At 41.0% G+C, this 13,611-nt stretch overlaps 1 protein-coding gene across 1 annotated transcript; it reads right to left on the reverse strand.

Moving 5' to 3' along the window:
* Positions 1 to 2,130: 2,130 nt before the first annotated feature.
* LOC118982204 (rho GTPase-activating protein 20-like) lies at positions 2,131 to 4,225 on the reverse strand. Its single transcript, XM_037039139.1, is given in 2 exon segments — positions 2,131 to 3,708; positions 3,710 to 4,225. Coding segments are annotated over 2 exon segments (2,094 nt in total).
* Between the last annotated feature and the right edge of the window lie 9,386 nt (positions 4,226 to 13,611).

Raw genomic sequence — 13,611 nt, forward strand, 5'->3', positions numbered from 1 at the left:
TGTCTTCTGGCATCATGCATACTCTCTGACATTGTCTTTTCTGTGTCCCCCGCACCTTCTATCTGCTGCCACCTGGTCTTTTTCTGGAATCCGAGAACTTTCTTCTGCCACAACTTGGCCTTCTACTCCCCCCACACACGACACCTTCTCTCTGCCTTGACCAGGTCTTCCGCTAGCCTCCCTCACCTTCCAACTCATATGACTTGGTCTTTTGTTGTCCTACAACGTGTGTGCTCCCAACTGGTCTTCTGCTCTGCTTCCACAGCTTCCATCTACTCCGACCTGGTTTTCTTCTCAGCTCTCATGGATTCTGCCTCAGGCGATTGAGACTTCTGCAAGAGTGCCACTCTTTGTATCCTCCAACATTGCAGTCAACTGACCTGCAACACCTTCCTTATCCATTTAACTTGCCTTCAGCTTTGCTCCAACACCTTTCCTGTCCTCTGCCTCATCATTCTGCTCACCTTTCACACCATGTCTATGCAATGGATCTCTCTGCTTCCATCCCACACCTTCTGTCTGCCTGAGCAAGTCTTTGGTTTCCTCCCAAAGATGTTGTATCCTCTGACCAGAATGAGTAATTCACTCCCACACTTTGTGGCTCTTCCAACCAGGCCAGTCCCTGGCCTCCTACACCTTCTGTATCCTCTGACTTGGTTTTTTGCCCTCCTCCTCAACTTTCCATATACTCTGACCAAGCTCCTGCTTTACCCCCAGACTTTCCTTCGCCAACGACGTCTGCTGCTGGACTCCGACACCTTCCACATTCCCCGGATTTCTGCTGGTCTCCCATTTCTTCCCTCAGCTCTGAACTGGTCTTTGACTGGATTCCAACACCTTCCTTTTCCAACATCCAGGCCCTCTGCTGGCCTCTGACACCTTCCATCTGCTATGATCTGGTCTTCTGTTCTTCTCCCTTACTTTCTCTCTGCTCCAAAGTGGTCTTCTGCTGGCCTCCCACACCTTCCAGCTCCTGCAGATTGGTCTTCTGTTCACCTCTCCCACCTTCTACCTGCTCCAAACTATTCTGCTTTTCAGCTCCAACACACTCTGTCACCCCCAATGGGCCTCCTGCCTGACTCACACAGTTTCCATATTTTCCAAACAGGTTGTCTGCTGGACTCCACCACCTTCCATATCCTGTGATGTGGTCTCCTGCTTGGCTTTGACACCATTTCTGTCCTTCCACAGGGTCTTCTGCTCCCCTCCACCAAACCTTCTGCATCTCCAGATTGAGCTTCTTGCTTTACTCCCACACTTTGAGTCTCTTCCAAAAAGGCCTTTTGCTGGCCTCGGAGACCTTTAATCTCCTACTGATCCTTCTGCTAGCCTCTCCCACCTTCCATCTGGCCTCCCCAGACTTTGTGCTCTCCTCCCACTCTTTCTGTGTCCTCTGACCAAACCTGCTTAATCCCACACTTTTCTCTCCTCCAACCAGGCATTCTGCTTGCCTTCCAAACCTTCTGTTTTTTCTGAACTTGTCTTCTGCTGGACTCCTCCTCCATCTCAACCAAATGAGCCTCCTACTTGACTCACACACTGTCCCCCTCCTCCATCCTGGCCTTCTGATAGGTTCTCACTAATTCTGTCTGTCATGACCTGGCCTTCCATTTTTCTTACATTCCTTTTGTCTGCTTGACCAGGCCTTCTGCTTTCCTCCACACCTTCTGTGTCCTGTGACCAAATCTTCTGCTGGACTGCCACATATTTTGTCTACAACAAGTCCTTCTGCTCACCTCCCACACCTTCCCTCTGTGGTGACCAGGCCTTCTACTATTTCCCACAACTCCAGTCTCTTCTGACCAGGCTGCCTGCACTGCTCTATGTTCTTGCTTTGCCCTTAGGCACATGTCTTCCTGATTACCTTTCAGTGAGTTGGTTTCTGGAACACCAGAGGCAGGGAAAGGCAATTTTGTGGTTATTCTACTTGAGTCCTTTTCTTTTTATGTGACCTTGCTTCCCTCTTTTTCTTTCTGAGGGGCCAGTTTTTCAACCTTGTCAGACCTATTTCCATCGTGTTCAGCGCTTAGGAGTTTCAGGTGCATTTTTAACTGACACTCGAGTGTGTCTTCTTTTCCACCATCCAGATCGTCCTCCTCTCCATTCAAGTGACCAGGCCTGCAGGTAGTTTTAGTTTGGTTCTTTGCAGATATCATCCTGAGATAGCTCAGTGTGCCCTGGCTGATCCTTGGTGTTGGGCTCTGTGCAGCACTGGTGTCTGCTGGAACTCTGGAGGACCACTGTTGTTTGTGGTGGAGGGTGTCCAGATGTCTCAGCATCAAAGGGCTGGTTCTTGGAGGAATCATGTGCGGGCATGTGACTGCAAGATACCACAGACATGGCCACCAGTGTACATTCAAGTGGCCATTGCTTTTCAATGTCCTCTTCTTTAGAAAAGTCTAAGTCAATGTCACTCAGGCTTAAAAGATCTTCCACCTCAGGTTGATCGAGGTGATTGTCTTGAAAGTTTAAGACACAGCCCGTGCTTCTGCTCTCCTCATCAAGGTTCTCTACCAGGTCACTGCATGAAGCATCAAAATCCTCACTCAGCACCATCTCCCCGCTGTCGGGGATGGCAGTCTTCTCTGCACCAGGGGTGTCAGAGGCTCTCTCTGTAGTATCATGCCTCACTGAAGATTCTCCAAAGAGGGAAGTGATTTCCTCTCCAAATATCCTACAGCAATTTTCAACCAGAAATTGAATAAGCAGATTACTCTTTTTTATAAATTCATTTTCTAGTTCTAAGCTGAAGGAAGCTGGAGGCCAAAGCATGCTTGGAGCAATACACACCGCTAAATTAAACGCAGTCATCTGATTGAATGAGGAATTTTGTTCTATGTTGTGTAATACTCCAAAAAGGTACCGTAAGAGAACAATATTGGCTCTTGGAAGCTGGTCTAACAGTCTTTGAATTTTATTTATTTTCTGCTCATCATTTTCTTCATCCATTACAGAGACCCAGTGATCAAAGAGATCTGATGACAAAACACTTCCAGGAATATGTTTTAGGAAATCTTTAAACACAGATGCTATCACAAAAATAGACTCATGGTCTAGGTGGACTTCGACTCCAGAATCTAGTTTTTCTTTCAGCTCTCTGCAAGATTTCATGCTGGCTGACTGTCTAAATATTCCTTTGGTGAGGGGACCTTTCTGATGAACACAGAAAAGCATGTCCCAGACAGGTTTGGGCAGATTGTCATGCCTGCAGAGATTTGGCAGAGACACTCCAAACAGCTGTCCTGACACAGGAGAGGTTGGCGAGGTGGGCAAGTTACCCAGGTGAGCGCTAGAGCCTCGCCCAAACAGCCACTTGGTGATAGACCTTCTCCTTTGAAAGGACTTCTGACCTGAGTCCCTTGGCTTCTGGGCTGCAGCCAGGCATCTTGGCTTCAGGGTGAACTGGCAGCGCATCTCCCGGGGCAGCTCTTCCATGAGGCAGAGCTCTTGGAGGCTGAAAGAGTTGGTGGCGTCCTCTGAGCAATGCATCAGGAGTGCAGTGTCTCGAAGATGGCTCATTTTGATTGCATAAGGACATTCATGCCCAATAAGTGGACGCGATGCCTTTTCTTTGGCAGAATTGACCCATAACTGGTAATCTCTCTCAGAGCCAGTTACTCTTAGCATTGGTAGTGACGTGTTGATAACGTCATTTGCAGTATCTGAGTTCCTTATTGTGATCGTTTTGCAATAGGCACCATTCCCAATCAATGTCTTTGGTGAAAATTTTGAGGGGAATGGTCATTGGATGGCGCTTCTCTTTCTCTACACTGATATACCTCTGAAGGAGAAAGAGCCATCTGTCCTTCTCTTCTGGGGAACTGAGAGTGGCCACAAAGTTTACCGTGGGCCAGCCCAGGACAAAGGACCGAGAGGGATCGGTGTTGCCTCCTCCCACTTCCTTCCCACAGCTTGCTATCCACATGTCACTCAATTTTATTTCATTTTTCACCTTCCACCTGTTACTATATGTGGTTTTGGCCACCACAAGTAGATCATCAAACAGGAAAAGGTATCGCCCCCGCCTCTGCAGGCCTCTCTGGAGCTCCACCGGGCCCTCAAGGAGCAGAGTCCTGCTGGGGGTCACAAATGTGGACAGAAATACACACGTGTCCGGGATACCAGAAGGCTTTTCCTGGGTACTAGGCCCTGTTGAGTGGGCTTTACCCGGGGCAAGAGATGGAGCACGCCCCCTGCCTCCTGCTAGTGCTTTCATTTTCTTCATCTCAGTGGCTGGGAGCCCAGCAGGACACCACCAGCCCTGATGACCTGGTAGTTGATGCCGGGGGACCTTGGGGGAGACCCTGGGTCCGACACCTAGGGGCCCCGCCCCCCCGGCCAGGGGAGGCGGGGCTGTCTGCCTACCTCGAGATGGATGGAGAAGACGAGGCTGCTGCTGGGTCCACTCAGAGAGTGGTGACGCTCAAAGGCTCAAACTCAACGAGTACAGGGAGAGTCGCGGGGAGATCTGGGAGAAGGCGAAGGGTGCTGGGGTGATCCAGGAGAGGCAGTTCAGGGTCTGGTCCTCAGGGCGGTTAGGGCGGGAAGTTCTAGAATTAGTACTGGGGGTCTGTCACTAAATCACCATGGCAACAGTGTCACTCGCTCACGTGCAATGTAGGGGGGCGCGCGGTTCCTTAATGGCCTCGTGGGGCAGCTGGCGTCCTCACCTTCTTGCTTTGGGGCCTCCCTCCTGCAAACATAACCTTTGGGGGCAGGTGCTCACCATCTCTCAGCTGCGGTGGTTCCTGGCAGTTAGCCGTGTCCCAGTCTTTCATCTCCCATGGCTGGCTCATCAGTAGTGTGAGTGTAGGGGGGCTTTAGACACCATCCCTTGATCCTGTGAGTGTGGGGAGGACCTCAACATTGTCCTTTCTTCATTCCCAGTAGCAGCAAATGCTGGATGAGCCTCCCTGAGCCAGGGCAGCAGTACTGTGGGAAGCAGAGGGCTGGGTACTGGCCACCACTGCTCGATAATGCAGGTGGGCAGCACTAAGCCATAAACCACTATTTTAAATGTTCTAAATATTTGCTTCCATGTCCCAGTATTTTTATGGGCTTTTCAAGCACTCACTGTAGGTGTCAGTAGCTTGATGTCCCATTTCAAAAGTGGATCTCATCCTGAAGAGAACTACTGGAGTCATCTACTCTCTATGAACAGCAAGAAACTGTTTGTGGCAAGTCAGTCCTCCACCCAGCGGGGTGCCAGAGGCGGTTTACCTCCCCAGGGGCATGAATTGGTACCCTAGAACCCTGGAAGACTTAATTCATCTTATACAGTGGACACAAATACTAGAGAAGTATGCTTCATTTATTTCAGACCAGATCAGGGGCATTAAGGGTGGTATGGCCAGAGACTACTTAAATTCAAAACAAAGCAGAATTAAGACAGAAAAGAAAAAGTAGCTTAAATTTGTACTATCACACATATTCAAGTGAGAAAAGAAAGGTTCTATAGCTAAGATGCCACTTTTCTTCCACAGGTATTTTGGGAATTTGTAGTTTTTAAACTTAGTGTCTTTTTCTTCTGATTCATGTTTTAGGATCCCTGCTGTACCACACTGACACATTTGCAATTAACATAGGGCATTGAGACATTCCCACGGATCATGGAGCTGTATGACAATTTCCAATAAATACTTTTTTGTGTGAAATTCTATTAAAACAAAGAAAAAAGAATAAAACCACTGTATAATGTTCTGAGTTACCTCAATCACACATGGCCATGGACTGAAGAGCCACATGTCTCTTCATTCACTTGGGGAACAAGTACAGTTACAAATTCAGAAGGTACCTGAGTTACCCATCACTTTTCTTGAAAGTGAAAATAATTTGAGAATGCTTCTTAATGTCATAATATACTACCATGTCAGTTGAAAACATGTGTGGTTTTCAAATTTTTAATCTTATTAAATTTTGTGGACAGACTGTTTCATAACATTGTATAGATTTCCAGTGTACAATTTTACGATCCGTTGTCTGATCATTGCATTGTGTGTTCAATACTCAAAGTCAATTTTCCTTCTGTCATCATGTATTTGACCCCCTTTATCCTATTTACTTCCTCCTAACCTCCTATTCCTCTGGCAACCCCCAATCTGTTCTGTCTCTGAGTTTTTGTGTGATTATCTTGTTTGTTCATTTTTTGCTTCCAGACCTCTTTCCCACATAAGAGTGAAATCATAAGGGTCTGACTCCTTCTGTCTATTTCACTTAGCACATTACTCTCATGATCTATCCATGTTGCTGCAAATGGTAGTATTTCAGCTAACATTTTTGAAGCCACAGAAACCCACTGGACAAGCAGCTCTGATTGAACTGAATGTTGGGGGTCTAAGACCTACACATTTGATCCTTGGTTAATCACCCAAGAAAGGGCTAAGTGGTACCTTTCAGAGATGAAGTTCCTTTGGACCAGTGGAGTTTCTCAACTTTTAGAATAACATCAGAATAAGCTGGTTTACCAAATTTAAGAAAAAGTGGTCACCCTACCTCCTCAATGTCCATAGCACTTGGATTTCCCATATGACATTCTGCATTACTCTTTAATGTGAATATTCCACATCTTTTTCCCACAAGCAGGCCTGTATCCTGCTCATATTTATGTTCCCTGTGGCATTTTTATACATGAGGAGTGGGTCATCAATAAATATGAATGAATAAATTAAAGTCTTAGGCTCTTCCTCTGTTGTCAGATTCAGGCTTGATATCATGATAGCATTATAATCTTTATCATGGAAAGTCAAATTTACCCAGTGGGAATGTGGAGGAAGAGAAGGAAGTCACGGGCAAGGAGGCAGGAAAAGGTTGTTGCTGTCAAGGGAGACAGGCACTGTCAAGGCTTAACACTGGAGAGAAAATAGAGAAATTTGATGCTCGGTCAGAATGGCTGTAGCTTACATTGTGTTGGGGAGAGAAATGATACACATAAAGCCTAGAGGAGTTAACATGTCTTTGGTTCTGAAGTGCCTTTTATTTCATGTCAAGTGTTTTGCATTTTGTCCTAAAGTAACATGGAACCCTGTGGTTGGCAGGGGTTTTTTAAGGTTTGTAAGTCAAAGAGAAGATTTGGACTATGGAACTCTTCTCTGGATTAGAAGAGTATATAGATCTCATTAAATTTGTGTTTGATATTGTGGAGAGCTGGACCTGTAAAATGGCATTGGTCCAGTCACCATAGTACAAAGTACATAAAACAAAATGGAGTCACTCATGTCAACCCAGATGGCTTCCACTCAGCCACAACACTTTGGTTCAAGAAGGAAACTACCTAAGTCACACTAGACACATCTGGCAAGAAGACACACTTAACATATCTGCATGTGTGATCTGAACAGCCATATCTGCAAAGTGGGACCACCCAGAGGTAGGCTCCTGGGGAGATTCCACACTTGCCATTGGGATGCCAAGACAATTATCAAGACACCCAGAAGGGTAAAGCACACCACTTTCAAGGTATAACTGAGGTAGGCTCCAGACCATCACTGAGACAGCTGAGCTCCACATACAAAGATGTTGCTCCATGCCACAGTTTCCTTTGGCATCAGCTACCAGAGTCTCTGCCCTGCTGACTGAAGACTTTGCCTCCCCTGCTGCCCACCTTGCTCCACAAGCAAGACTCTGACAAGTTTTTTGCCTACTGTGCTGTCTCCCAGACCTACAGACTGAGACTCTGTGACTCAGGCTCATTATTCCCCACTGGTTTTTCTGTGTGTGTGTGATGTTTCTCTTAGGTTGTTAGAGTGTGACTAGGATATTAATGTAGGTTGATGTTCTACTTTGAATGAACCTGCATTCAGTAAAAGCTGAGTGAGTAGCATAGTTACCCTGTGTGACTCCTCTGGCACATTTCTTGGTGCCAGACTGCTCAGCAGGCAGCTAACCAAGCAGTTGCCTGGTTCACTTATAGAAAGGACTGTATTGCTAACATACGCTTGTGACAACATTAAACAGTGGTGACTAGATCTATGAAATATTACATTTAAGTATTTTTTAATGTTAAATTAATTCAGTTTTGTGCTGGTGTCCAAATAGACAAACATATGATACAAAGTATAAAATGCCAAATACAGTGAAATTCACAAGTACTTCTATTATGAATAACACTAATGAAATTAAAATCATTAAGAAAAATGTGGTTTTTAATTAATGGTTCTTATACAACTGGATTACATGTGGAAAAACAACAACAAAACAAAATAAAAGCAAAGTAAGGCTCTATATAACTTCTTACTCCATAACACTAAATCCCAGATTTAGCAAAGATTTAGACATGACAATAAATAAAACAACAGAAGCCTTCATTTAACAAAAGCTTTGCTAAGCATCACCTCAAATCCAGAGGCTACAAAAGACATTAAAAGATAAAATAGATAAAAAGAATAAATATCAACAATTGCGCATGTCAAAACATGCTAAACAAATTTCTAGATAATTAGCAACTTGGGATATATTACAAAAATTTTATTTTCTTTACAAGAAAAGAACTTCAAAATTGGTAAAACACAAAAATAATGAGAAGTCAATAAAGTAAATGAGTCAATGAGGGACTGCAGTTGAAGAAACTGAAGTGCCTTTTACACCTATGCTCTATGCTCCATTACACACATATAAAAGTTCATTTAAAATATAAATTTCAGTTTTTAAGCACTCATGTAGGTAAAAATTTAAAAGTTCCATTTGGTAAGACTATATAGAAATAAAAACTGCTAACACATTTTGGGTGAATTCATGAATTCCTACCTTATTAAAGGTTTTTCTAGAGTCTCTATCTATGAAAATAATGCTCATACCATTGACCTTTAATGTTATAACATACCCAGAGAAATACTTGCAAGGATATCTGTTTTACTTATTGCCACTAATTATTGTAAAAAATATCAGTAATATTCCATCAAAAAGAGTTGTTTTACAATTAGATTGTTATCTGATTGCTGGTGGAAAAGAGAATTTGGGTTTAGAATTCAGGGGTGGAAGAGACATTTTCTTACATTCCTCTTCTAGTTGTTTGATGTTACACTAAGTGCACATGTTATTTTTTGAAATACACACACACACACACTAGATAATGCTAGTAAAAAAAAATGACCCGAAAGAAAAGTGAAGAGTGGAGAGCACAATAAAGTCAAGAGTTAGGCTGATTCACAAAATGTTGGAAAAGTTTTTCTACGAATTTTGTACATTTGCAAGAGTTGTTACACAAATGAGCCTTTAATGTCACAGTGAGTATATGGCTATTTGTGGAAATTTATGACGATATAATCAGGAAGAAAAATCAATTTCTAAAACAATCACAACCACTTGTGCTCCAGAGACCTTTCAGCTGGATTAGATGAAGCAAAATACGCTTCACTAGATACATAGTTCTGTGACACAATTCACAGAAAGCTCTCCTTTTATATAATGTTATTGTTCCAAAGTTTATCTCACAGCATTGGAAAATATATTTTATAGGTGTACTATGGTGGATTTCAGGCTTTCTGACTAAAGGGCTTAATCTGGGAATATAATTTAGAAAGCGCATCCATGGGTATTATTTTTCTCCACTGAAGAATTGAGCAGCAGTACATTCAATTCCAAGTCCCCACCACTTAATTGGAATATAGCAATTGTATATTCCAAGTAAATGCAGAAATAAGCAAGAAATCTCCACAAATCAGCAAGACTGGGGACAGGAGAATGATTTGTTTGTGAAAACTGAAGAGCCACTAGGACATAGATCTCAATGCAAGGCAATGAAAATGCCATCCCACACTTGTATCATGTAAGGTATGTGTAGTTTGTAAAGCTCTCTAGCATAAATTGACATTTTATTTTTGACTGAAGCAACAATTATGAATAGCAAGGTAAGCTATTATGTAAGAAGAAACTGACTGATTTGGCCAGTATCATAGGGGCAAGTAAAGAGCCAATCCAGGTCTAACTACTAAACTTTTGACGTCAAATCTGGGCTCTTTTCCTCATATATAGTTTATTGACCCTTATGAATATAATTAAATATACATATGTATACTAAATATACATAGATATACTTAAAATAATAATATAACAATAGTATACTAAAATATATGTCTATATTTAAATACATAAATATATCTTCATCTCTTAAGCATATTCTTTTTCTGCTGTTCCATCTATAAATATAATTCTCTTTTGCTTTCTAGGAATCTATTTTTTTACTTGGCTTGGATTTTGGGTGCAAAGACAGCTATGGTGGGGAAAGGATGTGGGGTCGAGCAGTAATACACACACACACCCTCATCCCTGACACGCACATGTACAAACATATGTAAGAATGGAGCATACTTGATTGCAGATGAGGAAAAGGGGAGCCACTGGGGTCTAAGAAGAGAAATGATGTCTAATAGGTAGACCCGTACCTGACAACATAAACCTAGAGATAATTCAGAGAAGACGTGGGAAAAGGGAATTTTCTCACTTATCCTCTGAGGGAAAAGATGTGGTAGCAGAAGTGGTAGCAGAGCACATTGGTCAGTGGGCCCTTACCCTGCTTTCTTCTAAGACCTGTACCAAACCAATATTTAGATTATACTGAAAAAAACAAGGCTATGAAAATACATTTGTATGTACTATATATTAACTTTTATTAGTACTAAGAAGGAAGATGTAATCAAATGTATGTTTTAGTTTTTAAATTTTGATAAATTTATTAGAGGGCTAAGAAGGCAATCAAGCCACGTACAGAATGAACTGAGGGTATAGATTCCTTAGGGATACAAACATCTGACAGAGGACAATGAAATGAAATGTCTGAAAGCATTGTGTAAATTTTAAAACTTATACATATAGGAAGAGTTTCATAGTGAACATGTGTCTACCTGCTTTGTCCTCACTACTAGATTGTAAGCTTCTTAAGACTGAAAACTTCTTTTTCACTTCTCTCGTCTATAACACATTGCTTTGGCTATCGTCAGTGCTCATGTAAACTTTCTAAATTCCTACATGAGAGAATTTTTGACATATAAATATACAAAGATGTTTGTTTCATGAATCATACAGGCATAGAGTGAAATGCTAAATTACATTGGTTCTACCACTTACAAATTAAGTGAGTAGGTCACTGAACCTAAAATAGTTTTAATAATTATTATCCCATGACAATTTCATGAAGATTAAATAACTCATTTGAAGAACTTGTACAATGTGAGCAAACATCATTATTAGTCATTGTTAACTGATATCCTTGACTAAAGGAAGAAATCATGCACTGTCTTTAAAAACACTGGAAATGAGTATTCTGGGTCTCAAAACACTGCTTCTCATTCAAACAATGCTATAGTTTGATAGTTTTCAGAGCAGCTACTTGTATATAGTTCATATCTTTAAAATTAGCTATAGTTTTTCAAGGAAAGATGCAATTCCGAAGGCTTATGTCAGGTTTAATTTCATGAATTGACCCAACAGGATGTCCACATCTGTCTAAAAACGCAGTGGAGTTTCCTATCATTCTCCAAAAGCAGATCTGACCTGCAGGATACCAATTCCCTGTGAAATACAACTTCTCACTCAGACAAAGGATATATCTTGGCTCCAAATTGCTCTTCACAATTTTTACAATCAGGACATGACTGAAATAAGGATCAGTTTAGACTTCAGTCTCTCCACAGAAAAATAAATTATGGGCACAATCTCCAAGATAAATGGAGCTCTAGATGAATGGACCAGCTGAATACATACACACGCAAAAAACCAATCTTGAGCACATATCCTAAATCCCTTTGGCCAACTTGGGCGCATCATCTGATGTCAAAAATTTATTTTGCAGAGAAATTTTTGTTGAGGTTTTAATGGTATTTATGGGTTTGTTTTCTACTATTTTTGTCTAAAGAGTATTGAAATAGAAGATTCCTGTCCTGTGTTTGAAAGCCACTGGCTTACCTTGTGCACATATGTTTTTCAGATTATTAATAACTTATCAGTATCAGAAAAAGGTAATATCAGATGTATATTAGTCTGACATTTTATCACATGAAAAATCTAAATACATTCATTAGTCTGACATCTAGAAAATTGTACATTGATATTATGGATAAAAATCACTTTAAGAAAAAATTCTCAGCTCTGAATTCTTACTATGCCACAGATATGTGAGATAATGATTCGATCTAGCAGAATATGCATGAGGCACTTTTATACATGTAAATGACCACCACTATGCAAATATCTACTGATCGTAATCCATATATCTATCTACAATTACATATCTTTATCTCCATCCATCCATTCATTTATATGTTTATTCATCCATCCATCCATCCTGTGGGTAAAATTCAATTTCATGGTGAGAAGAAAACTGAAGCTAAAATAAACACATCGCCATTATTATAGATGCTGTCAGATATTGGTACAGTGATGATGTAGGTCCAAAGAATTCTTTCATTTGGTATAAAAATAATAATTGCCCTACTGGGTAGGCCATACAGAAAGTGACAGAGGTACACATTTAAACAGAAGTATGGGACATTGGCTAATTCATTCTCAGGTTTATGTTTATTCTTAACCCAACTTAAAACAATTATTTTGCAAGCTTTCTCTCATTTCTGCTTGTGATAAGAGCAGCCTATTTGATTTAATGTTGGCTTTACATTCGATTAATAGACACTTCTTTTCACCTAATGTCAAGCATCAAAAAGGAATTGGCTCAGAAACTGGAGATGATTGTGGGATTGATTTAAACAACTAAACACTGATGACTCACATTACCATGTTATTATTAACCAATCATCAATTGGTTCATAGTTTTCTTCATTTTTGCAGAGTGAAACAAATTCCAAGATCCTAAAAAACCTAAAACATTTATTTTATAAAAACACAAATTTAGACAAGTAATTGAAAAACACTAAAATAAAATTGTGTGTGTGTGTCTGTGGGTTCAATAAAGTGAGAAGCATTTTGGCACTTGGATGTGAACATTAAAGACCTATGTGCCTTCCCTTTATGCTTTGGCAGATGAAAATTCAATTATTGCCAGGGTCTTGGCCTGGTCTATGCACTCAGTGTATTCGGAAATGCTATCCTGAGGAGCATGTGTGAAGAATGAGGAGATATAAGGAAAGAAGGGAAACCCATCCAGGTTGTGTTCACACAGTGGCCACCATTTGGAGAGACAGACATGTGACCTTGTGGGACTTCAGAGGATCCTGGTTGAGAAATTCAGTCTGTGGGATATGAGTTGGGATGCTGTTAGGTTGCACCTGTGTTAAGTTGTTTGATGTCCATGTTGAACAGGCTGTCACAACACACACTGGCTGGTGTCAAAGACATACACATTAAACGGTTCATAAAAGGGAATCCGAAAAAAAATTAAAACAAGCCAGAAGTGTTCAGGATGCTAGACTGAAACTAAAAAGTGAATAATAAGATTAAATGAAAAACATATAGTCTCCTTACATTATGAAAATTAAAGTTCCTTTGGCATTTTACATTAAAAGCTTGGAAATCTGACAACCTTTTAATTAGAAATATTTTAAACAGAACTCTCTTTTTGAGAGTTATATAGGAAAGAAATTCTATCGAGCAAATACATAACCTTAAAAAATCATCACTGTTATTTTATATCAGATTTTTTAAACAATTGTTAGACTTCTTTAA

This window comes from Sturnira hondurensis, unplaced genomic scaffold (genome assembly GCF_014824575.4).
Source record: "Sturnira hondurensis isolate 20B ecotype Veracruz unplaced genomic scaffold, ASM1482457v3 Scaffold0025251, whole genome shotgun sequence".
Taxonomy (NCBI): Eukaryota; Metazoa; Chordata; class Mammalia; order Chiroptera; family Phyllostomidae; genus Sturnira; species Sturnira hondurensis.